This window comes from Porites lutea (genome assembly GCF_958299795.1).
Source record: "Porites lutea chromosome 5 unlocalized genomic scaffold, jaPorLute2.1 SUPER_5_unloc_1, whole genome shotgun sequence".
Classification (NCBI taxonomy): domain Eukaryota; kingdom Metazoa; phylum Cnidaria; class Anthozoa; order Scleractinia; family Poritidae; genus Porites; species Porites lutea.
Genome location: NW_027332288.1, coordinates 647,501 through 673,810, shown reverse-complemented (window position 1 = coordinate 673,810; position 26,310 = coordinate 647,501). Strand labels below are relative to the sequence as shown.

The 26,310-nt window shown below is 39.8% G+C and overlaps 1 protein-coding gene and 1 pseudogene across 1 annotated transcript in view; one reads left to right on the top strand and one right to left on the bottom strand.

The window, feature by feature from the left end:
- Positions 1–16,117: 16,117 nt before the first annotated feature.
- On the bottom strand, positions 16,118–16,844 carry LOC140925361 (uncharacterized; annotated as a pseudogene).
- A 5,498-nt stretch (positions 16,845–22,342) lies between these two features.
- Positions 22,343–26,310, top strand: part of LOC140925360 (uncharacterized) — a 6,006-nt gene continuing 2,038 nt past the window's right edge. Inside the window, exon 1 of the mRNA XM_073375343.1 lies at positions 22,343–26,310. This exon is cut by the window's right edge and continues 2,038 nt beyond it. Coding sequence (XP_073231444.1) covers positions 22,343–26,310 — 3,968 coding nt within the window.

Sequence of the window (26,310 nt, the reverse complement as noted above, 5' to 3'; positions counted from 1 at the left end):
ATGTGGAATTTAACTTTAAGATAATAATATTAATGAATTAATTTCAGTTTGTAACATGACTGAAAAAGTGTCTACATGCATATAAAATGTAAAAGATTTTCGAACTGACTCCACCTGTCCTTATTAAGAGACCAGTGAAAATCAATCTTCCCTGATAAAAAGTAAATATTTAATTTCGGCAAATAGACTTTTTTCTGGAACCCTTACAATACTTAAAAGTAATTTCTGAAGGTTGCAATTGTTTTCCAAAAAAAACACAGCTATTATAAGGAAGTTCTTTCAGTCATATAACAACTGGGTATTAAATGATTGTTGTGTATTAATTTTTATGTGATATATAATATTTTAAGTTCTATTCTTATGTCTAAGAAAAAGTTGTGTGAATGGGGGTTGTGGAACAACAGCTGGGTGAAAAACCTCCCCGTACGTCCACTTCCTCCTAGGAGGAAAACCCCAGGCCAGCTGTACCCCACATTCAGGCCTCCCGGGCAGGGCCAAAACTTTTGACTTACTTTTTATCGTCAGGTTTTCTATGTTATTATTATTGCTATTATTTAGAGAGTGAGATATTATTAAACTAAGATGTTTTAAAATAGTAATTACACCATTTCTAGTCAATTAAAATATCATGCAATACAAACCAGATGCTGCAAGACTCTCCACAATGCAAAGCCCAACTCTTGACCTGGTACACATGATGTCTCATATCACTTGCCCTCTTAAATCCATCCTCTCTATTCTCTTCTAAACAAGGTTCTTGTACTAGGTGATGTCATCCAGCCAGCTCTAGTTTGCCCTCTCCATTGCCCAGCCAGCTGTCTTGTTTCCCCTCGAGTCTGTCCTCTCCATTATACAGTTGCCTTGTACTACACGTAGGTGTATGTTATGCGATTCTGCTGGTTGATGTGTTCCCATCTAGCATCCAACACTGTTCGCCCATGTAACCCTCTCTCAGTCTACGATGCTTGTTATTGCTTTCTGATGGACAAGAAAGAGAATTCTTTTCATATGAACATTTAAATTTAAAGGTACCTGTAAATTTTACTAATAAGTGCTTCTACCAAAAGATGGATTCTGAGTGACAGGCAAAGGGTACTTGTATTACTAATTTGCAAAAATTTTATGTTACGTGTATCTTCCAGAGTACAACTGATACAAATAGACAACATAAGGCAGCATTCATTAAGTATACTGCAGGGGGCAGGTGGGGGGCACAGAGGATATTTTTTTAAAGGGCAAAATTTTTTAAGATCACCGATACATCATAGAGAATTTTTTGACAACTCCCTCCACCCAGTCTTGCAGAGGAAAGTAAAATATAGGCAATACTGATGAAATGGTGGAGAGGTCAATGTTTAAAATAAAAAACTAAAAACAAAAGGTAACCAAAGGTTCACAGAGTTTTGTGAAATGAAAATATCCAAAGAAGAGGTCTCTGTCTCAAATCACTTTGGCAACTGAGGGAACTGACTTAATCTTCAGTGGGGATGCTCTTGAACATGTAGATTGTGCTATTCATAATTAAATTTAGAGAAGCAATTGTGTTGTTGATGTTGAAGATGATGATGATCATGGGAACGATGATGTTGTCAATGCTGCCGATGATGATGATCATGATGATGATTATGGTGGAAATGAAGAGGGTACTAAGAATTTTGGTGACAATGATGAAGATTAGAACATGCCTTCAAAATCATAGTTGCAATGTGTTTCGTACAGTTTAATAACATTAATCAGCAAATTTTAAACTGGTGACATTTTTTTCAAATTGTGTATGCTATTAATTTTGAGCTACCGAACACTTTAAGACATTCCAATGTCAACTTGTTTGCATAGGAATACTAATTATAAAATATTTCGCAGGGGCATAGCCAGCCCATAGACCTGTAGATCCGGGCCTACAAATTTTTGGTTTGATCACTCTAACCAGTTGTAATAAATTATGCATTGTTGGGGTGAGCTGAATTAAGCTTAAGAACTCAAAGTGTTGGTGAGGTCAGTGTGTACTGGTCATAAGTGAAATGTTCAGAATAATTATGTAGAAAGGAAAGTCAGCCAGGCCTACAACAAGTCGGAAAGCTGGCTATGCCCCTGCTTTCTATGGCTGTTATGTTAGTTTATAGAGCTCTGTTGTGTGGTTCCAGAAAATATCCATACCTCCCCCACAGAAGGGATAGGATTTTCCAGGGGGGAGGGGGAGGGGGGGGGTCAATTTGGCTAATATTCCAGTGGGGAGGAGGGGTGCACCATAGGGAAATATTTCCCGAGGGTTCTTGTGATGGGTTTGAGAGTAACAAAGAAAAAACACAAAAATTTACCATGACAATTTATTTGCGAAGATGGTCCACTCCACATGAGAACAGAAAAAATGACCATTTTTGAAATAAACTTTTCTGGGATTTTAAGTGCATAGCCAAAATGCATAAAGACTGAAGTTTCAAAAATCATCAGGACATAAGTGCAGATCCACCATTCCATGCTGAAGGGGGTACCCGAAGTAAGTGACTACTAAAAGACTCAAGTTCGGGTAATAATGAATGCATTAATCTTTTAACCATAATTCAAACAACTGAGTTCAATGAAGATCAAATGTAACATGAAATGTTTAGTTTAACCATAGCTCCCCATATTTAAAAACCACAGTATTTTCAAACTAAATTAATTTTTTCGGAGAAATCAGTGAATGCCAAAACTATTGACATGGACGTTGCGTAACGTCCATGAAATTTAAAGAAATTTTTTCCTCTCAAAGCTGTTGTCTGAGCCCAATACAAAAAATAACAGAAATGTTTTTTTATTTGACCAAGTAACATACGTATGTGACAACAAAATCAATCAGTTCCAAAAGGACACACACAAAATTTGATGTTACGTTTGTCATACTTCATGTTACTTTCATGGACGTGACTTTACAACAACAATAAATGCATGAAGCTCACTAATAATTGCCAAAAAAGCCTGGTTCTAATATAATTTGTTATACAACAATAAGAATGTATATTCAGCATTGCTGAATATTATTATGGAGTTAAAGAGAGCACTTAGAACCCTATTGGAGACAATATTGAATTATTATAAAGACAACATTATTAATAATATATACAATAGTAAAGGAAAATGTCCAGTGTAAGTTATTTCAAGCATCATATCAAATGGTCAATGTAGCTCTGTGGAAACTTCTAAATTGCTTACAGTGTATAAAGTTTGAGAATAAAAATAAAATATACAAGTTGTATCTTTCAAATCCTTCTCCTCAGAAGGAACTGATATATAAAACATATAAGAACAAATTAAATCACTCCATACGGATTGCGAAACGCTTACATTACGATAAGAAGTTAAACGAGTCAAAATCTGATATGAGAGCCACCTGGCGTCTGCTTAATGAGGTTCTAAATAACAAGAAATTGAGACCCAAACCCAACTCTCTTTTCAAGGTTGATGACCAAGAAATTTCTGACCCAATGGAGATTGCAAATCGATTTCGTTATTACTTCAGTAATATTGGACCAAACCTTGCCAAACCGATTCAATCTGCCACTTCACATGAAAATTTTCATTTTGGCGATTTCCCTCAGTCTATGTTCCTAAATTTAGCAACTCAGGAGGACATTGTAGATATTGCATGTACATTTCCGGCAGGAAAATCGGCAGGGTATGACAACATTTCCATGTCTATTATAAAATGATCTATTGGCAGCATTTCCTCTCCACTAACTCACATTATAAATCTCTCTATTATCCACCGTATCGTTCCAGATGAATTGAAAATTGTTTGTGTGGTTCCTATTTTTAAATCAGGTGACAAAGCTGTAATTACAGTAATTACAGACCTATTTCAATTCTATCTTGCTTTTCAAAGTTTTTGGAGCGAATAATTTACAACCGTATCATAAATTATCTCAATGGCTGCACCATAGGGGAATATTTCCCAAGGGTTCTCATGATGCATAAGAGAGTAACAAAAAAAAATACAAAAATTTACCATGACAATTTATTTGCGAAGATATAAAAAACTACGAAAGTTAAAGAGCTACTAAACATAAGGATTAATGAACATAGCAAACATAATTATTTTGTCAGTCCCTTGGTGTGATGTCTCACGCAAAACAGTTTGCCATTTTTGAACGGATTTTACAGGACTTTTATTGTTACTAAAAAAAGCATGTGTTTTTATTGTAAAGCTAATTGCTTTTAAGTCCACAGCAACTACAAAATTTCAATCTTTCTTTAACTGGAAAATTGCCGTTATTTCTGTGTTAAGCAGTTATAACTGTAGCCACTGAAATCAAGACTAATGAATGGACTGAAAATAATGTGTGGTTCCAGAAAATATCCATAAAACCCCCACGAAAGGGATTTGCCATATGGCCCCCCTTCCCTCTGGATTTTTCCAAAATCGGCCCCCAAAATTTACCCCCGCTCCCCTCCGTAATTTCCAAAATTTTTGCACACCCCCTGGAAATAATTTTTTATTGCTATCTCTTATTGAAGTGAACAAAGAAGTAGTTTTGCTCACTAGGATGCCAAATTTTGTGAGTTTCATGTATATTCTGTTGAATTGTATAACAGATAGGCAAATTCCTTATGCCAAACTCCTTATGCGCTCAGGTCACAAACAAATTTTGTGAGTTTCATGTATTTTCTGTTGAATTCTACAACAGATCAGCGAATTCCTTTTGCGTTCAAGTCACGAAGAAATTGTTGAAAAAGTTCTCAGCCACACGAAAATTTAAAGCAAGGTCGCAAGAGAAATATAACTGTACTTTTTACTCACTGCACCAAGAAGAAAGCAAGACTTGAAGAAGTATAAACAAAGAGATCAGGACAGTGTGAGTATCAAATTTTGTTCAACCAAATTTGCATACATGTGTATTTGAGTTTGCGGTAAAATTGCGCGTTGCCGATGTCACTGATAAGAAAATTGTCATGCAATGTTTGACGTGCTGGAAAAGACTCTCGAAACTTCTTTGTGATAAAGAAACAGTCAAGTGAAGAAGAAATGCAACCAATTAAAAAAAATTTTGTGTGTGTTTTGTGTTCTCGACATGCAAGGAATATGAAAGTTTCGTTCCACTGGCTCAAACTACAAAAGCGTAGGGCCATCCCCCTTTTTTTCATTTAGCGTCGGATGCGTTTCCTGATATTGGGTTGGTCGGTTGGATTGAAAAAAAAAGAAACTAAAAAAATCACAAGAAGTCTCTGAATAGAAGGCCCTGGTACCCTAGGAAAACGTTAAAAGTTAACATTCACATGTATTTCAAATCACAAAATGCACAATAAAATAAAATTATACTGTACAAAAATGTTCCTGTGTTTCTCTATGCTGTTACTATGCTCATTTTTCAGATTGAAAGAATTATTTCAAGTGGAAAATGGTTTAACTACGTCATTATTTTTGTTTTTGAAAATGCCAAAAATTTGGGTCAGTCAGACGACGCTAAACGGAGAAAAAAAAGAGGATGGCCTAAAAGATGAAAAAATGTTATTTTCGGCAAACTTGTTGAAAAAAAACTTAAGTATTGAAGGGTGTTACTAAACAGCGTAACGCAGTAACGAGTAACGGAGTAACGAGGAAACGAGTAACAGGATAAAAATTCAAGATGTTAAGAAAATAAATCAATCATTCCTAATGAAAGAAAAAACATAAAAATGGTTGTAATATCCTAATAATGATCTTTGTCAATCTCGAAAAATATGTGTATTCCAAAAAGTGCTTAAAACAATGACGTCAATCCCTCACCCCTCCCTCCAGCAAGGTTGAAGGTATTTTCGCGCTGAAAAAGTCACCTGGCTATGGCTGTTATAGGGGGCCGACTTGCACCCATTCCAAATGAGGTTTGTGATTGGCTGGGAAAACAATAGGGATAGTGACATAACGATGCCCCTATTCCTGAAAACAATAGGTAGTGCAGGTTACAGGGACCAATGAAATAAGAGGTTTGGATGGGTGTAGGTCAAATGGTTATTTTCTCACAGCCACGAGGAGACCGAGGAGCGACCATGCATGGAGGAAGGCGAGGTACAGATTTTCTTTCTGATTGTCACAATTATTTCATTTCTTAGAAGAAAAAGCTTTGTCAGGTAAATCAAAATAATAGAACCTTGTTGGGCCCTTATTAAGGTTACCAACTAACCAATTAAAGTACTTGATTGCCAAGGTTTAGAAACAGTTTGCTCGTGTCTTACTCCCGGGCTTATTACCGGCTTTCCTGCTCAACTTTCAATGTCTAGCAAATGTTTTTTAACTCCTCTCGAAAATACGGGATTCAACTTAATACTACCTTCCCAAAGTTAATTATAGTGAACTTTTCTAACGGTTTAAAAGGAATTATAAATCATGTTTAAAAATAACCTCCCAATGTAAAGACTCTGAAATAGAGTGCAGAGCAAGACTAGTTTTTAGATCGCTTTTCAATTAAAGTAAAGTAAAGTAAAGAAACATTCAAATGGATTGGTTCACTCGGAAGTCGCATTTAACATCAATCAATGCAGAATAACCGAAATATTGTTACTGCCAGGGCATGAAATTAACTCTTTTTTTGTAGGATCCACTTGGTTACTTAATATTTAAAAGTGGTAGCCAGTTCCATAAGTCGAATAAGTCCTGAGTCCCCAGAAAAGAAATATAAAGAAAACAAAACAAGAAGAAACAGAACAAACAAAGAGAAAGAGCGGTTTACTAGATTTTATTTTAGAGCTGAGATCCTCCAAATCGACAAGTTTTGAACCCAAATGATTCTAGCAGGTAATCCAGCGTGCAAAGAAAGTAATGTCCGATAGCCCGGGACTAGTGGATTTTGTTATCGGGCTAGTGAGTTCTGTTTTTAACTTGCCCGACGGGCAAGTGATCTTTTTTGAGCAATTCGAATAGTCAGAAAAACTGTAAAATCAATTCTGCTAGTCAAAAAGCTTTTGGGGCTAGTGGAAATGATGTCTGGGCTAGTAAATGTTAGCTTCAGCTTGCCCGAATGGCAAGCTGTTAAAATGATTTTCTTTGCACCCTGTAATCAAAGTAAGCAAAGAGGACCCCTACATATCTACCTGGCATTCGCCAGCAACAGAGTTTCCTAGTGAAATATGTGCCATTTTGCATGATCGTCATACAGACATTGGTGCTTGTATTTAATAGTTGCAATTTCACGTCCTGATAACATGCAAATTATTACATGAACTCATTGTGATGCAAATTTTAATTTGTTAAGCCTGGGCTTAATAGATGGCTTAAAGGCAGCTACGCCCCTGTCAGTGCTGAATTCTGTCAGGGACTTTTCTGCTTCTGGTCACGCTTCGGCAAACTTTAAAAAGAAATATTGGGTGTGTTATAAGAAACGCCTTAGCTAAGATAACAACAACTAACAGTATTTTTAAAATCGTAGAAGAGCCCTCGTTTCCACTTCTGTGTTCTCCCACTTATGATCCCTTCAGGATTTCAAGAAAGGATCGTGTCTTCTTCTACACTTACTTTGAGATCAATCTGGGTGGGGGGGGGGGGGGGGGGGTTGACGTTGTTGTTTTAAGCAATTTTTTTTTTTGGAATACACATATTTTTCGATATTGGTAAAGGTCATTATTAGGATAACAACCATTTTTATGTTTTTCTTTCATTAGGATTTATTTGTTAATTTTTTTATCCCCTTGAGTTTTTATCCCAATACTCGTTTTCTTGTTACTCCTACTACTCATTACTTGTTACTGCGTTACTCTGTTTAGTAACACCTATAAGTATTGAATAAAACATATGTCGATACTGTCGATAATCGATTGATAATTATATGAAAGCAAAGATGGCTACAAAGTAGCAGAGATCCATAACCATTCATGATAGGTTTGTAAAGAAACTTCGTAACATACAAGACCTGGAGAATAACACATCATTTGACACGAGTGGCTAGAGATGAAATGGTTTTGGGATGGAAATTCGGCTAAAATTTATCTTTGAACAGACAGGTTCAGTTCCTCCAACGGTCTACCATTTCTTTTTCAAATGGATAGCCCTAGCCATCCGAACGGATAACAATTTTTCAAAACGGATATCCCAAGCCGTTCGAAGAGATCATAATTTTTTCCAAACAGACAGCCCAAGCCATTCAAATGGATGACATTTTTTTTTGGAACGGATAGCACAAGCTGTTCAAATGGACGACAATTTTTTCCGAACAGATAGCCCGAGCCGTTCAAATGGATGAAAATTTTTTTTGAACGGATACAAAACATTTTTCAAGCATAGAGTGCTGGTAATCAGGGGCACCCAATGTCAATTTTCCAAAAATATCTGTTCGGAAGACGATTTGAGATCTAGAATTTTCGGAACATTTGTTGTAAAATTTCTTGCTTGCCTACCTCTCCTGGGATTTTCAAACATCTAAAAATTGTTATACTTGCCCATTGTTTTTTTAACGGATTTTTACCCTAAAAAGATCACTTTAGAATTTTTGGGAGCCTTTTTTCTGGCCAAAATTTTCAAAAAGGTAAGATTTGATCCCTATAATTTTCAGATCACTAAACTTTCAGCTAGGAAATCCGAACAGATAAAAATTTTTAGGGATAAAATATGCCTACATCTACCATTTAAATGCTAACATACGTTTAACAATGCTATGTTCAAGTGGCTGAACTATACTCTCGTTGGATGCTCTGAGTAATTAAGATGGTCTTCTTTTATAAAAAAAACAAAACAATGCTTCCCTTTTTAATAAATGGAGAAAAAAATACAACCCTCCACTTTCCCCCTTGCTCCTTTCCAAAAAATTTGAGATCCCCCCCCCCCCCAAAAAAAAACCTCTGCCCGTTCCCAATAGAGTTTTAACTTATATCAGTTATTTATAACAAGAGCAATGACAGGCACTTGTGACCTGTGACCTGTGAGTCGTGTATTCTGTACCTGCCAAATTTCATGTTTCACCTTAATTTGTACCATATCTCCTAATCCTCTAATTACCATCACCAATATTACTTGCTTATGAGACCATCGCTTTCTGCGAAATAGTCTTAAATTTAAGCTTAACAGTAAATAACTTAAACTACACCCAACCTATCCAATCGAACAGTTCGGCAATCGAACCCAATAGAACACCAATCGTTCGATTGCTGAACTCAATCGAACATAATCGAATTCACAATAAAATTTTGCCAATCGAACACAATCAAACGTTCGATTACCGAACGATTGGTATAATCGAACGTTTCGATTAACGGACGCCGCATCGCATGATAGGCACGTGGCATTGGAAAATTCCGAAGGTGAAAGTGAAATCACTGCTAACTCCCTTCCCTTTTTACGCGGCGTTTGCTGAGCACTGAAACCCAGGACTGAAATGTCTGAAATGTCAAAAGCTTATAGAGAAAGTCACCCTCGCAAGATCGAGCTTGAATAGCACCCGGACCATCTGTGCCATGGCAAACAGCGCGAGTGTGATAGTGCGGCATGCACAGCAACCTTCCGATGACGCCACACAACTGGCCCACGGAATAAATTTCGCCGGGCGTAATTCTAAGATCAACACAAGCTGGCAAACAGCATTCTTACCGCACACTCGCGAACAGTTACAAGTTTCTTGCCTACTACGTTGATTTTGATCTTAAGAAAAAAATTGTTTTACTAATTGTTTTGTTATTTTTAGCATCTATGTTGACAAAATTATCTTCTACCGACATTATTGCTGTTACGCTGGCGACTGCCCTCCTCGTCTTCACGTCACTCTTGGCCACTCTGGAGAACCTGGAGAGAGTAATGGCCGCAGCGAGGTCCCTTCTGCTTATTATAATACTAATTTTAAACACAACTGCCTGTGTTGCTGTTGTTGAAATGGTGCGATTTTTCTCTGTTGAGAAGCATTTCCTTTTAACAGTCACAGTACCTTAACAGTCATCGAAATTGCCTTTTATTTGTTTTGTTTTGTTCGAACATTGACATTCTTGCAGTATGATGTTCAGTTCCTGTTTATTCAATAAAAGCTGACAATGATTATATTCCACGTGTTTTACTCAGTTTGAGGCGTCAAGAGACAATTGCATTGGATTAGTTCGATTTTATTCGATTATATTGGTTCGATTGGTTCGAAAATCGAACTCACAGCAAAATAGGTGTTCGATTTTGTTCGATTGCCCAACCCAATCGAACGATTGGAGTTCGATTGGGTTCGATTGGTTTTTTGTTCGGTTTTGTTCGATTGGATAGGTCGGGACTACAATGTAATCAAACATAAGCCTACCTCACAAGACCCGTGCCACATTTTTCACGACTTCTGCCACGCCAAGTGCGAGAATTTTTGGATCATGAATAAAGCCAAGTGTTGACGAGTAAGTAACAGAACTGCTGAAGCTCAAATCCGAGTTCCAGAAGTCTATTTATGTTACTTAGATCCGTGAACTAACCTCGATAATCGGCCGCCATATTGGTTTCTTGTAGAGCCCAGTCTCTCGATTGGCGCATGCATCTCGCGCACGGGCTTTTGCAGCACTCGTTTCGCGTTTCTCGAGTACTCGTAAAACGCGCTTTATGGCGCGGGCGGTCAGCAAAGTAAACATTTTCATGCTTATTACTTGTCCATGAACTTTCGCGAGTTATTAGCGAGACTATAGTAAATATTACTTCTAACAGCGACGAGTACTTCAACTGAGTAATGAAACCAAGTCCACCATCCTCAAAGCAGTAGAGCGGTATGTTCACTACACAGTACAAAAAGATCTCTGGGCGATGCCGCGATGGCATGTCCCGTGGCTTACATCACCCCTAAAGAGAGCTATTCGAAAAAAGCAGCGTTTATATCGCAAAGCAAAGCAACTCCAGACCAACGAAAAAAAAAACAGAAAAGCAACAAAGAGCAAGCTTTTAAAACCTACAACGCTTACGTTTCCAATTTATTGGATTCCACAACAAACCCTGACCTTCCCACCCTGGGTAATCGTTTCCGGTCCTTTATTAAGTCAATGAAAAAGGACAAAGTGGGTATCTCTCCCTTGAAGAAAAACGGAAAAGGGGAGGCCGTGCATGATGGTAGAAAGAAGGCTCTTATTAGAGCAATTTAAGTCAGATTTTACTCAAAAGGATCTCCAGAACCTTCCATTATTCCACAAGCCCCCAGACGTAGTTAATCGATTAACCGATAATCGGTATAAATCGATAGTAATCTATATAGATCATCGATGAATATCGATCGATAGAAATCGATAAAGAAAAAAGGTTGTGACTTTTATTAATATAGATGATTTTCCCACACTACGAGCCTCAGCGCTCCGGAAGTTAAAAAATTCGTTCCGTCTGGTTGCTATGAAGTGACGTAATCATCCAGTTCAGTATCCATCACCGTAACACTTTTGCGGTCAACTACCGCAGCGCTCGTAAAGTACTTTAGTTAAAACCGTGTTCAAAACCCTGTAGGAAGTCTGTTTATTTTTGAGTCGATTAATGCACTGCTGACTTTCACGTGGTCAACTTTTGCATAAATTACCAAACATTACGTTAAGCGGGAAATCTACCTATGGTTCGCGGGAGAAGCAACTTCTATAGCGGCGCAAGACAAATGTTTCGAGAGTCGAGGATGAGCTCACAAACTATTCACTATGCGACGAAAGGAGAAATCACTGGCATGATAGCTGCATGTTATGGTAATTTTATCAATCCAGGTCGCGCCGTGTTCGCTCGAGAACGCTGTGACAACCTCGTTTGGCGCGCTTCTCAATACTTCCAAAACATGTTGTAATCGGTAAGTAGACTAAAGCACTTAGTATCGCCAAGCCATTCGAATCAGTGTATACCCAATTCTTTGTCTGAAGATTCTCGCAAACACATATACGAAGTAAATCTGGGTGGAAGAGGAAATTGTCTCCCTAAACGCAGCCAGGTTATATTTTGAAGGATGGCGGCACAATTCAACGCGTCTTCCAGGTCAGCCCTAATTTATAGTTCGTAAGAGTATAAATTGCGATCTCCCTATTTTCGCTTAAGCTTTCTTTGATAAAACTTCAGTAGAAACAAAACAACGCAGACATGATATTCTCCTGCATGGGACACAATCGGCTGAAGGAAATATCTGTTTACAAGTCGGGTAAATTATTCATTCTTGCGCACCGCAAAATCAGCTAAAATCAGTCGCTGGAAACCTGGCATGTTATGAGCCTGAGCGCTTCTAAGAATAACACGTTTAGAACTTCGACGCGTAGAAAAAAAAAGGCAGTTGTTCTATATCCTTTCTGGTTCATCCAGGTAGAAGTCCTGGCATGACATAATTATGCCTGAGCGCTTCTAGGATATATAACACGTTTAGCATTTCAACCGGTAGCCGTAAAAAACAATTAGGTAGTTGTTCTATATCCTTTCTGGTTCATCCAGGTAGAAGTCCTGGCATGATATCATTATGCCTGAGCGCTTCTAGGATATATAACACGTTTAGCATTTCAACCCGTAGCCGTAAAAAAACAATAATTAGGTAGTTGTTCTATATCCTTTCTGGTTCATCCAGGTAGAAGTCCTGGCATATTATTATGCCTGAGCGCTTCTAGGATATATAACACGTTTAGCATTTCGACCCGTAGCCGTGAAAAAAAAATTTAGGCAGTTGTTCTATATCCTTTCTGGTTCATCCAGGTAGAAGTCCTGGCATGATATCATTATGCCTGAGCGCTTCTAGGATATATAACACGTTTAGCATTTCAACCCGTAGCCGTAAAAAAAAATTAGGCAGTTGTTCTATATCCTTTCTGGTTCATCCAGGTAGAAGTCCTGGCATGATATCATTATGCCTGAGCGCTTCTAGGATATATAACACGTTTAGCATTTCGACCCGTAGCCGTAAAAAAAAATTTAGGCAGTTGTTCTATATCCTTTCTGGTTCAACCAGGTAGAAGTCCTGGCATATTATTATACCTGAGCGCTTCTAGGATATATAACGCGTTTAGCATTTCGACCAGTAGCCGTAAAAAGCAAAAAAATAGGTAGTTGTTCTATATCCTTTCTGGTTCATCCAGGTAGAAGTCCTGGCATATTATTATGCCTGAGCGCTTCTGGGATATATAGTAGCAGTTTGACCCGTAAAAAAACAAACTCAGCCGTTCATTTTGTAGGAGATATTTAAGTGTTTTTGTCTGTGTTAGCAATGTGATCGACTTTATACGCAGACCATAATATGTTTTTTTCTTTGACGGCACTGAATAATTTTAGCCGAAACCTGAGCCGTACATTTGTTGAATGCCGCACTTTAATTAAATTTCACGCCCTAGAATGATGACATGATGGCGCGAAAATTGACGCCTCTATCGTATTAGATGCGAAATATGATCAGAGATAAATGGAATAGTGAATGTTACAAGCTTCTGAGTATCCAGCTGAGATAGGGGACTTTTAGTCCCCTATCTCAGCTAGATAAACAAAATTTTTTGGGTTGCTAAGACGGTGCGGCTCGTTATGGGAAATCGATGATGATTTTTTTATCGATTACTATCGATTACTATTGATTGTTATCGATTTTGTTAATCGATCATTATCGATAAATGATTTTTTTTGGTGACTTCGATTTCTATCGATTTCCAATATCAATCAATATTAATCGGCGGATTAAATTGATTAATATCGATGATATCGATTGATTTCCCATATCGATTTTTTATCGATTAACTACTTCTGGAAGCCTTTCCCAACATTTTTCAATTGCATTTTGAGACCTTTAGAATTGCTAAGCTGTTAATCTCGGGGTCAAAAAGGCCGCTGGCCCAGATCAAATCCCATGCTGGGTACTGAAAATCACTCAAGAAATCATGGGCCCCATTCCTGTAACAGTTTTTTTCACTTTCGCTACAGATAGTCCGGCAGGACTGGAAAAAAGCGAACGTACATGCCATCTTCAAAACAAGGTTCTAGAAGGTTATAGGTAACTTGCCCGGGGGGATACTTGGGTTAATTTTTGCTGGGTGTGTGCCGCTGGCCTCTCAGAGCCCCATCATAGTCTAATCTGCGGCCAATTATAGACCCCATCTTAGTCACTTTTGGGCAAATATGTGATTTTCGCGATCCCAACTTAGTCACCTTCTTTTCATGTATCTACCTTATATTCAGAGTGAAGAACACTTCGCTTTTCACCTGCAGTACAAACATTCTGGTACGTTTAATTTGCTAACCGTAAATATGAAGGACTTACTTACCCTAAAACTCAGAAAGTGTGCGACCCCATTCTAGTACCTGTATTGAAAATGTGACCCCATTATACTCAAACCAGTAGTGAAAATGCGACTCCATCCAGCGGGAAATTCCCATTAGCCTCTTATAAGAAAGTACCCTTCCTCCCGGGGTCACTTGCCTCGAACTACAGACCAATTTTCCTCACTTCTCTTTCCTGTAAGATCATGGAACATATCTGATATTTAGTCACATTATGTCCCACCTTGAAGAGTTCAAGATTGTGTCTGATATCCAGCATGGCTTCCGCAAATCTCATTCATGGAAACCCAACTGCGCATCACCCTCGAAGATCTTGCTAAAAACCTTGATCATGGCAAGCAAAGCGATATTAACTTGCTTGACTTTGCCAAAGCTTTTGATAATGTCCCACACCAACGCCTCCTACTCCATTAAAGCTAAGCCACTACGGCGCACAGGACACAATCAACAAGTGGATTCAAGCTTGGAAGGCTTAAAAATTCGCTTGTGTCAAGTCTCAACGGGAACACTTGGGAAGTTTTTCCTTTTTTCGAGCGGATCTTTGCGTTAATGCCGTGAGATGGGTAAAGGGAGGGGCGTTGCGGGTGGGGGGAGGGAGGGGCGGTCCTACGCACGTTATCACGGACATCAAAAAGTTGAAATAACGCATCACAGTAATTGAAATTATGTGTTTACGTTTCAAGGAGATTTCAGAAGTAATGTAACGTTTGCTCCCTTCTGCGGTGGACTTCTCTAACCGAGAGAGTTTTATTTCAATCGAGGATCCTAAACAACGCTTTTCGCACTCAGCTTTCAAACCAGAGTTTTTAATGAGCTTCAATGATGCTTATTAAGTACCCTTAAGAGCCTCAAAGGATGAATGCTTACTGTTAATGGGTATTTGAATTCGTTCCTTATTTCCAAGAAAACCCATGATTCCTACAGCTTTGGGATCTACATAATACATCATTCCTGCTAATTTGAAAATTTGCTCATTATCACTGTCTGCCATTGCATCCGAGATCCCCACGCGTGTTAGCTTCACAAAAATAAGAGCTGATTGGCTGAAAAATGCTGACGTCACGGAAGTCGTTTCCCAGCCTGGGATCGCAGACGATATTTTCTCGGCGGGTGAGACACACAAGAGCCGACAAAGGCGTCTACTCTCCCAGGCTAGGTCAGTTAGGAAAAATAATAACGAGTCTTTTAAGACATTTTAAAAAAGTTCATATGAATTTCCACCAATTTTTTTTCCAAAATTTGTCTTCAGTTGAACTTTACCATCTATTTAAACGAAAAAAATTAGTTAAAATCACGAATATCGCATAAAATATTTTAAAGTTCACGTACTATACGACAAGCAAACCATTCAGACTTTTGTTCCATTTGAAAAACGTCTTTCCTATGGATAATTTATTGATCCCTGCGTGTGTGTGCCCTGTGCTTTCTGGATTTGGTTCTAAAGCTTTTCCTGATTGGTTATTTCACTCTAGCCAATCATAAGCAAGCACTGCAAGTGCATGAAACTTTTGCGTGAAGCGTTATAACCCGGGCATAAATCAGACTGATTAATTATCTTCCAAAGAAAAGTTATAGGCAGGCATACCATGTTCCAAGAATATAGCGATATTTAACAACAACAAAGTCTCTAAAGATGCTTTTATGCCTTGAAAGGAGAAAAAAAAAACGTTTCACAAGTATCATATCAATCAATCAATTAGCTACTTCAGAGACACACCCTTACTCATGTTTCCCTGCAGTGACCCTAGAGGCCCGATATATAGGCACATTGAGCACATAAGATCAATACAAAAACAAACCTTTTAAAGTTTTCTTTATTCGTTTTTGCACCTGAAAAACAGCGGTGAGGCATGGGGTTGTTCAGGTATGGCAACTACGGCGAGTCGGAGTCGGGATCGTAACCGGAGTCATAAGAGCCCTTATGACTCCGCTAACTCATTAACGAACTAACGTCTGGTCTTGTTAAATTTTAGTGCGGACCCATTGTTTTTGAGCAAGAATCATTTTCCCCTGAAGTTCTAGTTTCAATTGCTGCCGCAGTTCACCTTCCTTTCGTTTAAAGCTGAGCTCCATGGCATTCTTTTTTCCTTCGAAAATTTTGGCAAGTTCATGTTTTTGAATTCTCAAACTATCAAGACCTTCTTTGAGGACTTCAATGCTCTGCAGCAGATAAGCTCGCTCAAAAGAGTACTTCGATTCACATTCGTCTTCCACGACTTTGCGCAAAGAGGCTTTCTCCTGCTGAAACCTTTCTGGCATCGCAGCTTTTTCTCTTTTAAAGTTCACTGTTGTCCGCTATATTAAAGACGTTGTCACAGCAACTGCTTGCAGTTCCATTCGCCGTTGACTTTGTAATGGTGTCAGGGATTTCCTGCTCGTTTTGCAAGCCAAGGTGATGGAATGCATCGCGATGAACGTGTCTAGTGAAAAGGTCGAATGATCTCCTCAGATCACAAAGTTCGTTCCGAAAGAAGTCTTTTTCCTCTGTAAGAACTCTAATAAGCTCGTCTTTAGCTTTAATGATCTCATTATACTCATTCCTCACTCTCATTTCAAAGTCCTCCTTCTCTTCAGCAGATTCTTCCTCCATTGTCTGTCGCACTTGTTCCAATTCGTCTTCAAATTCCTCCATTTGTCGCCCCAAGATTTCGTCAAGTTCAGTTTGACACGAAGATTCTTTGGTGTCCATAATCTTTCCATTCCTGGCATTTTTCTCAGAATTATCAACCTCTTCTTTGAAACTAAAAAACTTTTCTCGGCTGCTCTTTGTCTCAGTCTCGCTGGATTTGACATGTTCGCTTTTAGGGACGTTGTGCCTAGCCTGCGTAGCAGTCGTCGAAAGGGGTAGCAGGCTACGTTGTGCCAGTAATTATAAACGACAAGTGCGAGATTAGTTTGTTTACAGTTGGTATTCCAAGACTTTTGTTTGAAAACTAAAACTACCTGTATATTATGCAAAGTAATTTGCGTAATACAGACCGAAAACCCAGACCCCTGGAGATCTAAGACAATCTCGCTGATAAAACTTTCATGAAGTTTTACTTTGCAAGCGTATCACCTTCATTTAAATTTCTGCTCAAATATTTTGTTTAGACAGTCTTTTAATGAATAAGACATCGACTGGTGCAACCAGTCAAGAATGAACAGAAACTCTTGTTTTTTTGATCTTGTCTTACGTCAAAACACTGTTTTGGTGCTACATTAGTTGCACTTCAGCCGGCTTTTAAGTTTGAGATCGTTTAAAAACTCCCAAAATTGGCCAATGTCCAATTTAATCATAGTTGTCGCAAATATAGCTAACGGCGCCCTTCAACTTGTACCGTACAACTACTGCTGATGATTTTGAAGCCTTATGGATCGAGGTGCATAATAATTCTCATTCAAATTTATTGTGTGGAATAATATATAGGCATCCAAATGGTGACTTAGAAAGGTTTATTGAATATGTGAGCTCCACAGCTGATAGAATTAATCGAGAAAACAAAACCTGTATAATCATGGGAGACTTTAACATAAATCTTTTAAAATTTGAATCACACTCAGCAACTGATGGTTTCCTTAATACTCTGGGTTCTAATTTTTTTCAGCCCTATATACTGCAACCAACAAGAATCACAGATCATTCAGCAACTTTAATTGATAATATTTTTTTAAATTCAATTGAGCATTTTACAATCAGTGGTAACATAGTGCATGATCTCTCTGATCACCTTCCTAATTTTCTAATTTTTAATAAATTTTCGTCACTTCCTTGCAATGTTAAAATATTCAAAAGAGATTACTCAAAATTTGATCAGCAGGCCCTAATCAGTGAGATTCAATTAGTTGACTGGGAAACTATTTTTGTACCCAATGATAGTGCATGCAATATGTTAGCGGAGCTCCTCGCGCGCGCGAAGCGCGCGCAGAGCGGAGCACCGTGGGTAAGAAAATTTGGTAAACTATCCATCTGAGAAAATTTGGTTATGACGTAGTGTACGCCCGCCCGCCCGCCCACCCGTACACACGCTTCATGTAAGCCGATGTCAAATGTCACAATAGATCTTGCACAACTAGAATAGCCTCTTAGTTATGTAAGCTATCCGTATGAGTACGATTAGATTGACAGCTGTCAAAATTAGGCATCCGCTGACAGTTATCACATGACTATCTCGCGGGCTCAGGTGAAAGACCAGTCGTTTTGCCCCTACATATAAGCTGATATAATATGTCACACTTACCAATTCAAGATATATTGGCAAGTCAAATTAAGGTCAATTGACAGCTGTCAAAATGGGACATGTGCAGACCACTATCAGAAAACTAATAACGTGGGCTCAGGTTCGCTCAGGTACACGATATGGCATTTTCCACTACATGCCGGACGGATACGTCTTACTCACACTCGTAGTCTGTTAATTCGAATATTCGCCATTCTAATGAAGGTTAATTGACAGCTGTCAAACTAGAGTATACGCTGACCATCATCACCTGAGTGTATCGCGGGCTCATTTGTCTATCTATTGAGGTCACGTAGTGTTTAAAGTTTTGCGCTGATATTTTATTTGATCACGGGCTCAATTCGAAGTCCCATAGCTTAGAAAATTGATCCAAATTCGGCAATCACGTGACCGTACACCGACCACCCGACCTTCCGTCCGTCCGCACCATAGGTATACCAATGTTTAATCTCATACTTTCTAGCTAGTTTGGGAGCCTGCAACGTGATATTGTACATTCATGTTTTGATTAATTGACAGCTGTCAAAATAGTGTTTCTGCTGACCAGTATCGCCTGACTCTATCGCAGGCTCAGGTATCGACCCACTGAGTTCGAGTGTTTTTTTAACGTATCCGCTGACAGGTTGCTACTTTTCAATTATCGCAGGCTCAAGTTCAATTTTTTTAAAAAGCATATGAAATAAGTCGAGTTCATGGGCCACACTTTTAAAATGTTGATTTCGAACTGACCTCGGACGCGGAAATTCAACCGGCTTTTACATTTACCTGCGGGGAAGGCAATCACTTTTGACTTTTCTCACTGTCACGCGTTGATCACGCTCTACGTCCAATTTTATGTTCTGATTGGTCAAAATTTGACAGGTGAGTTCATGCGGAAAATTTATGCAGCGTCTGGAAACTTGCTTACTGATAGCTGGAGCTTACAGAGTTTTGTGTCATCTTGTGATGTTTTAAACTGGCTTTTTCTACTTGGTGTACAAAATGAAATACAGCTGCTATCAAGATTGTTCTGTAATTCGTGGCTGGTTTGTTTATTGCGCTTTTTGTTGACAAATGCACCGCTTGTCAAAGTCATTGGAAATCTGATTTCGGATGGCATCGCGATCGTTTTCAAAAATGAGCTTACTCACTTGCCCTTGCTTGAGGCAGCTTGAGGCGTAAGAGGGTTGAAAATTGTCGAACACTTGATGACCTTCAGAAGCAGCATCTCGACTGGTAAGCCTGAGAAATTGTTGTCTTTGATGTGTTTTTTTTTTTTTCGGTTTCCTAAAGTCGAGCGTATGGTTTATGCGGCTTAAGTTTATACACGAGCAATGATCTAACCTACAATAGTATGGGGTTTAAAAAGCCTTTAGACATTTTTTTGACCGCAAATTCAAAGAAAATGTTCCGAAGATAATTTAGTTATGATTTTGGCTGTAAACAGAAAGCTCTGAGCGATTTTCTTGCCTAGAGTTCATCTTGAAAAAGAGCAAACACCGGGAAGCCGGCTTAAAACATAAATAAGCTTATACTTACGTACCTGACTCATGATTTTCAAAGACACTTTACTCTCAATACTTCTCTTCGTGAATGAAAATTATTGTCTCTGTACATGTTTCACTGAATGATATTTATTTTATTGATTGTTAGTAGTCCCTCTCGCAATTTTTATCGCTGCACCGGTTGTATCCAGTCGAACAAAAACATCTCATGCAGGAATACTCAAAACGCCGCGCGTAAATATCACTCGCTTTTAAAGATTACACATAACAAAACTTTACGCAGTTTAATAAATAAAGGGAAATAAAACCTAAACATAACAATTTATCTATCATGTTGAAGCGTAAATGGTAACTCTATTAATCGCACTGCAAGTTTGGTGCCTGTCAAAAGTGAGCCCCGTCCGGCTGGCCGAAAAGTGATTTTGGGAATTTTTTTATCGTTTTCATTGAAAACCCATAGTACCCTGCATATCACATAGGACCAGATTTTTCTAACTGAAAGTCCTGGCATTATAGAATTCTCTTCATGAAAACGTTTTATAATTCAATGCCATAATTTGTTGTGCAAAGGAAGCGCGTGCTTTGATCGTCGTGGATATTGAATGAGTGCAAATTCTCTTGCAAAATTGTGAAAAAAATGCAGAATTATAGGTTTCATAGGGCAAAAAAGAACAAATTCTGTCCGAGGTCTGTATGATAAAAACAAGGGCCTCAATAGTACTGTTTACCTGGGAAGTGATGAGAAAAAGTATGTTTAAAAGGCTGGTTTACACGCCACCAGATTCGTCGCCAAGATTTACTAGTAAACTAAACTTGTCGAACACAAAAAATCCGGCCTGATTTTTTATTTTGGCCTCTCTTTTAGACAGAGGAATGCAACGTGTAAATTGGCTGCCACCAAGGACTATCGTGGCCAGTGTGTTTCTTAAAATTATATTTCGGGGTTGTCCAATTATCCATAGTCTCTCAAACGGAGCAATGTTGGAGAGAGTGGTGAATGCCAAATTATGATGCAACAGCTAATGCATATACAATACACGAATAGGTAGGTCTATTTGTTTTCCAGGCCTAATCTACTGTGATCGAACATGATTGCTATTTTTGGGTGTACAAATAAGACTATTTAATAACTCGATGTAAAAGCTGTTTCACTCTAGGACTGTCAATTTTTTTTTCTCTAAAATCACTTAGCCTTTCAGCCTCAAACGTCAAATGAATGTGCCCTGATCTGTGGATTACAAGTTTATTGTTTGATTTAAATTGTGAATTTATAAACGGGAGCTTCGCTTTTAGCCCTGGCTAAATCTATATATTTAAATCTTTTTACTCTAAAATATCTAGCATAATCAACAAACATATACCAGTCAAACAACTATCTAGGAGGGAAATAAAGCTTAAATCAAAACCATGGATATCTAAAGCTCTACGAAAGTCTATTCAAATTAAAAATAATTATTATAAGAAATACCTTAAGACAAAATCTACCTATTACCATACAAAATTTAAGCTTTACAGGAACAAATTTGTAAGAGACAGAAAATAAACGTTATATGGTGTGGTCTTCGGTGACCGCACACAAAATATCGCGGGCGCTCTTTCCCACGAAAAAGCACATGTTTTGTTATGGAGTTATACTGTCGTTTCGTTAGGACAAGTTTTCCTTTCCATTAAGAAGGCACAATAACTTGTAAGTATGCAGTATTTCGGTTATTCGGTCAATATCATCTTTGTAATAGTCGCGTTGTTGTTATTTCAGCGAATCTTTCTCTTTCACGTGCAATTTGTGAATGGAATGAATACAAGTTATGTGCAGATTAGAAACGAACTAGCAAGTGAACAACTGATTAAAGTACAGTTTCAAGTAGCTATGAGTGGACGCTACATCATTCGAAGTTATTGATTTCAAGCAGTACTGTGGTTAAAGGAACGGAATGACTGGCAAGAATTCGAAGAGCAAGAAATCAAAAAGTAGTGCTAAGAAAGGTGGACACGAGCAAGCAGCGACTCACGTGACTCCACAGAAGGAAAATGTTCCCGATTCGGCGTCAACAGAGAAATCTCCTCAGCGCACGTTCCAAGGTGATGAGAATGGTGGATTAGAGCAAGTAGGGCCATCATTAACAAGTGGAAACGTGGAATTTGGTTTCTATGGCGAGGATCCGGTAGAACAAGGCAGTAGTTCCTGGCCTGTTAGATTAAGGGAGCCGAACAAAAGAATAGATGAATTGGAAGTTCGAGTCGAGAAAGCGGTTCATGCGAAGCGTCAGCGAAACTGGTATCTTGGAGAACGGCGGAAACGGCGAAATTGTGTACAAGAATTGATTTTAAGCCCTAGCACACAGATAAGTGGAGTGGAAGCCGAGATTTGCAGGTATGAAGAAGCATTTCGTAACTTTGTTGTCAGTCATGATAATTACTTCAGCTTTGAAGATGATGAAGAGAAAAAACAATTTATTATTGACAGTTATCAGAATGAACGAGAAATGAAATTACAGTTAGAAATCCTCATAAATCAGTGGAGGAAAAAGGGAGTAGGCACCCCTCCTTCTGAATCTGGATTGAGCCATGGGTCTGACAAGAGCGAGAGAAGTTGTGTGTCAAATAGAAGCAGTGTTAAAGAGAAGAGAAGGGTGGCAGTAGAAGCTAAATTGGAAGTGCAGACCCTAAAGGAAAAGCAGGAACTAGAACGCAAATTAGAAGAAGTAGAAAGAAGTAAAGCAGAGTTAAACAGGAAATTAGAGCTGTTGAGTGCTAAAACTAAGATGGAGCAGGCGGAAATTGACTTATTGCTGGAGCGCGGCGAAGAGAATGAAGCGAAGGATGGGATGAATGATTACTTAAAAGAGCATAGTGCCAATTATCCTCCTGCGAAGGGGCATTTGTCACAGCCTGTTACGGGTGGTGCCACACCCTCTTCAGAATCCCAGCCAGTTGTTGACAATGGAAAAATGCAAACATCTTCAGCACAAGATATTGCCCAAACTTCACTTTCATCATTGGTGACTGCGAGTTACGTAGCATCAGGGTCAGCGGTCACGACTTCTGGTCCAAACGTAGGAAGAGTTGCAATTCACAAGACGAGTTCTAGTAGTTTAACTACCCAGGCTCCAATTAATTGTACTAAGTTCAGCACGCCTATCAGTTATGTACCTCGTTTTAATTTGCCAAGGGCAACATCCACAGCTGTTGCGGCATCACCAATGTCGATGCACCAATCACCAGGAATGCCTACATGGTCTTGTAGTCCACGAACTGTAGGTTTAGATGCATCAGCAACCGAGTTCTATCCTGCCGACACTCCTCAACAATCCACATCAACGTACATTTATTCAGCCCCTCCTTTTGAGCAGCGAGCTAGTCCGCAGTCACGCATGCAACCTGATCCTTGGGTGGCAGTTGCCGAAGCAATCAAGCAAGGGCCATCCTTACCAAAAGTAGAGTTGATGAAATTCAGTGGAGACCCTTTGGAGTATGTGGAGTTCGTTACGAACTTTAGAGACAATATTGAGAACCAGGTGTCTGATGAGTCTCAAAGACTGACACGCCTTTTAGCTCAGTGCTCAGGCAAAGCTAAAGAAGCAATTAGGAGTTGTGTTAATTTGACAGTGGGTGAAAGGTACACAGAAGCCTGGAGAACTCTTAGCGAGAACTTTGGCCAGCCTCACATGATAGTAGAAGCCCACATGAAGAAACTGAGAGAAATTCAAGTGCGGAAAGCAGATGCGACGACTCTCATGGAGTTTTTAAGGCGACTGGAAGATGCTAGGAGGGTCCTGACCAGTATGGGTCACAACTACGTGAGTCGGTTAGACAACGAAGATGTCATAATCTCGTTGCTGCGAAAGCTCCCTGATGAGGGCCTGAAAAGGAAGTGGGTGGATAAAGCAGGAGATCTCATCAAGCGAAAAGGTCGAGCGGACTTTGCGGACTTTGTTGAATTTGTTCGAAGAGTTGCAGATCGTATAAACAATAGATACGGGCAAGAATTAGGGTCCTCTTCTCATGGTAACCGAGAAAAAAAGGAACCAAACAAGATAAAGGATCCGCCTCCCAAGTTTACTACCCTTGCGACTCAAACTGACCAGAACTGCCTAAGCCAGAAAACATCACCAAGGCCCCCTTGGAAGTGTGCTCAGTGTTCCGGACCCCACAATGTTTGGAGGTGCCGAAAGTTCAGAAGTGCCTCATTGAATGACCGTCTAAAGACTGTTCGTCAACGTGGACTTTGTAAGCTTTGTCTTGACCAAGGACATACTGCGAAACAATGTGATAGGGGATTCACCTGCCGAATATCAGGTTGCGGCAAGGATCACCACTACCTGCTACATTTCCCGTCGGAGAGCGTTGATGAAAAGAACCCTAGAAATCCCAGCAGTAATGCGGTGGAAGGTTCAGCGAACAGTAGCAATGTGCAAGCGCCCAACACGAAGGATAGCAGCCCTTCGATGGCAAGTGCAAGGGAACAGGATCTGGTGACGGTTGCTGCGCTCGAAGCGGGCAGACCCAGAGTATGCTTTAAGGTAGTTCCAGTCAAGATTAGATGTCCGGGAGGCGCCAGAGAGATCATAACGTACGCTTTCCTAGACAGCGGTTCAGACGCCTCGCTCTGTCTAGATAGTTTGGCGCGTGAAATAGGTGTAACGGATATGAAGCCAATCAGCTATACTATGACCACCACCAACTGTGCGGACGGGGAGCTAAGACATGGTCATGAAGTCCAGTTAGAAATTGAATCGTTAGAAGGAGATGCAAAGTTCCGACTCGAAAACGTCTTGACTACAAGCAATCTTCCCGTTTCAGCACGACAAATGGCCACAAACGAGGATATTAAGCGTTGGCCTCATCTTTGTGACGTTAGCTTACCCGAAACAGGAGATAAGAAAGTGACAATTTTGATAGGAAACGATCGCCCAGACCTGATTGACAAGCAGTTAGATCGGAAAGAAGGAGACCAAGGCGAACCTGTTGCAGTGAGGACGCCCCTTGGGTGGACAGTCCACGGCCCGATTGGAGAAACCGTTAAGGACCGTGTTCACATAAACTTTACTCGCACCGGCCAAGATAGCTTAAGCGTTCAGCTAGAGCGCATGTATGATGAGGAATTTGTTGAAGCTGATGCCAATGCTGAGGAAGGCATGTCTGTTGAGGACCGTAAAGCACAGGAACTTATGGATCAGTCAGCGACCTTAGTGAACGGACACTATCAGCTTAAGCTTCCTTTTCGCCAAGAGAAGCCTGACCTTCCTGAGAGTCTGTCGACGGCCACAAGCAGGTTAAGTTGGCTAGAGAGAAAGATGCGGAAGGATCCAGTTTTCCACCGAAAGTACAGTGGCGTAATGGACAAGTACCTGACCGAGGGAACATCACGACGGGTACCTGATGACGAAGTCCCAGTGCTTAAGCCGCTATGGTACCTTCCTCATCACGCGGTGTGGCATCCTAGAAAACCCGAAGAACCGCGGGTAGTGTTTGATTGTGCCTCAAGGAGTGGTGGAACGTCTTTGAATGAGCAACTTTTGAGACGCCCTGAAAACACCAGCACCCTGATAGGAGTGATCCTGAGATTCCGAGTAGATGACGTCGCAGTTACGGCAGATATTAAGAGAATATTTCACCAGGTCTTCGTAGCACCAGAAGATCGTGGAGCGTTGTGTTATTTATGGTGGCCGAATGGTGATCTGTCAAAGGGACCGAAGACTTACCAAATGCTCGTGCACATTTTTGGAGCAAAGTCCTCGCCGAGCGTAGCAGGATACGCCCTGAGAAAGACGGCTAATGATAACGAGAAAGACTTCTCCCAAGAGGCAGTTGACGCCGTGCTTAAGGATTTCTACGTAGATGACTTGCTTAAATCCTTTGCTGATTCAGAACGCGCAGTACAAGTCAGTAAGCAGCTCCAGGAGTTACTTGCGAGAGGAGGCTTTGAATTGACGAAATGGATTTCCAATTCTCGCAGCGTGTTGTCAGCGTTCCCGGTGGAGGAAAGAGCACCCACCATTAAGAGTTTAGATTTGAAATCAGAAAGTTTGCCTATAGATAGAGCACTAGGAATCCACTGGAATGTTGAACATGACACCATTGACTTTGTTGTGAATGACAAGGAGCGTCCAGAGAATCGGAAAGGTGTCTTATCATCTATTGCAACGGTGTATGACCCGCTCGGATTCGCCAGCCCCCTACTCTTACCTGGAAGAGAAATGAATCAGGAATTGTGCAAACTAAAGTTGGATTGGAATGAGAAGCTCCCAAGAGAATTGTGTGAACGTTGGAAGAGTTGGAGAGAAGGGCTTATGAGCTTGCAAGGATTCAGTATTCCTCGATGTTTTAAGCCAAAGGACTTCGGTGAAGTGAAACATGTAGAGCTTCATCATTTCGCCGACGCATCCCAAGAGCATGGTTATGGGACAGCCTCTTATTTACGTCTTGTTAACAGTCAGGGGCAAATTCATTG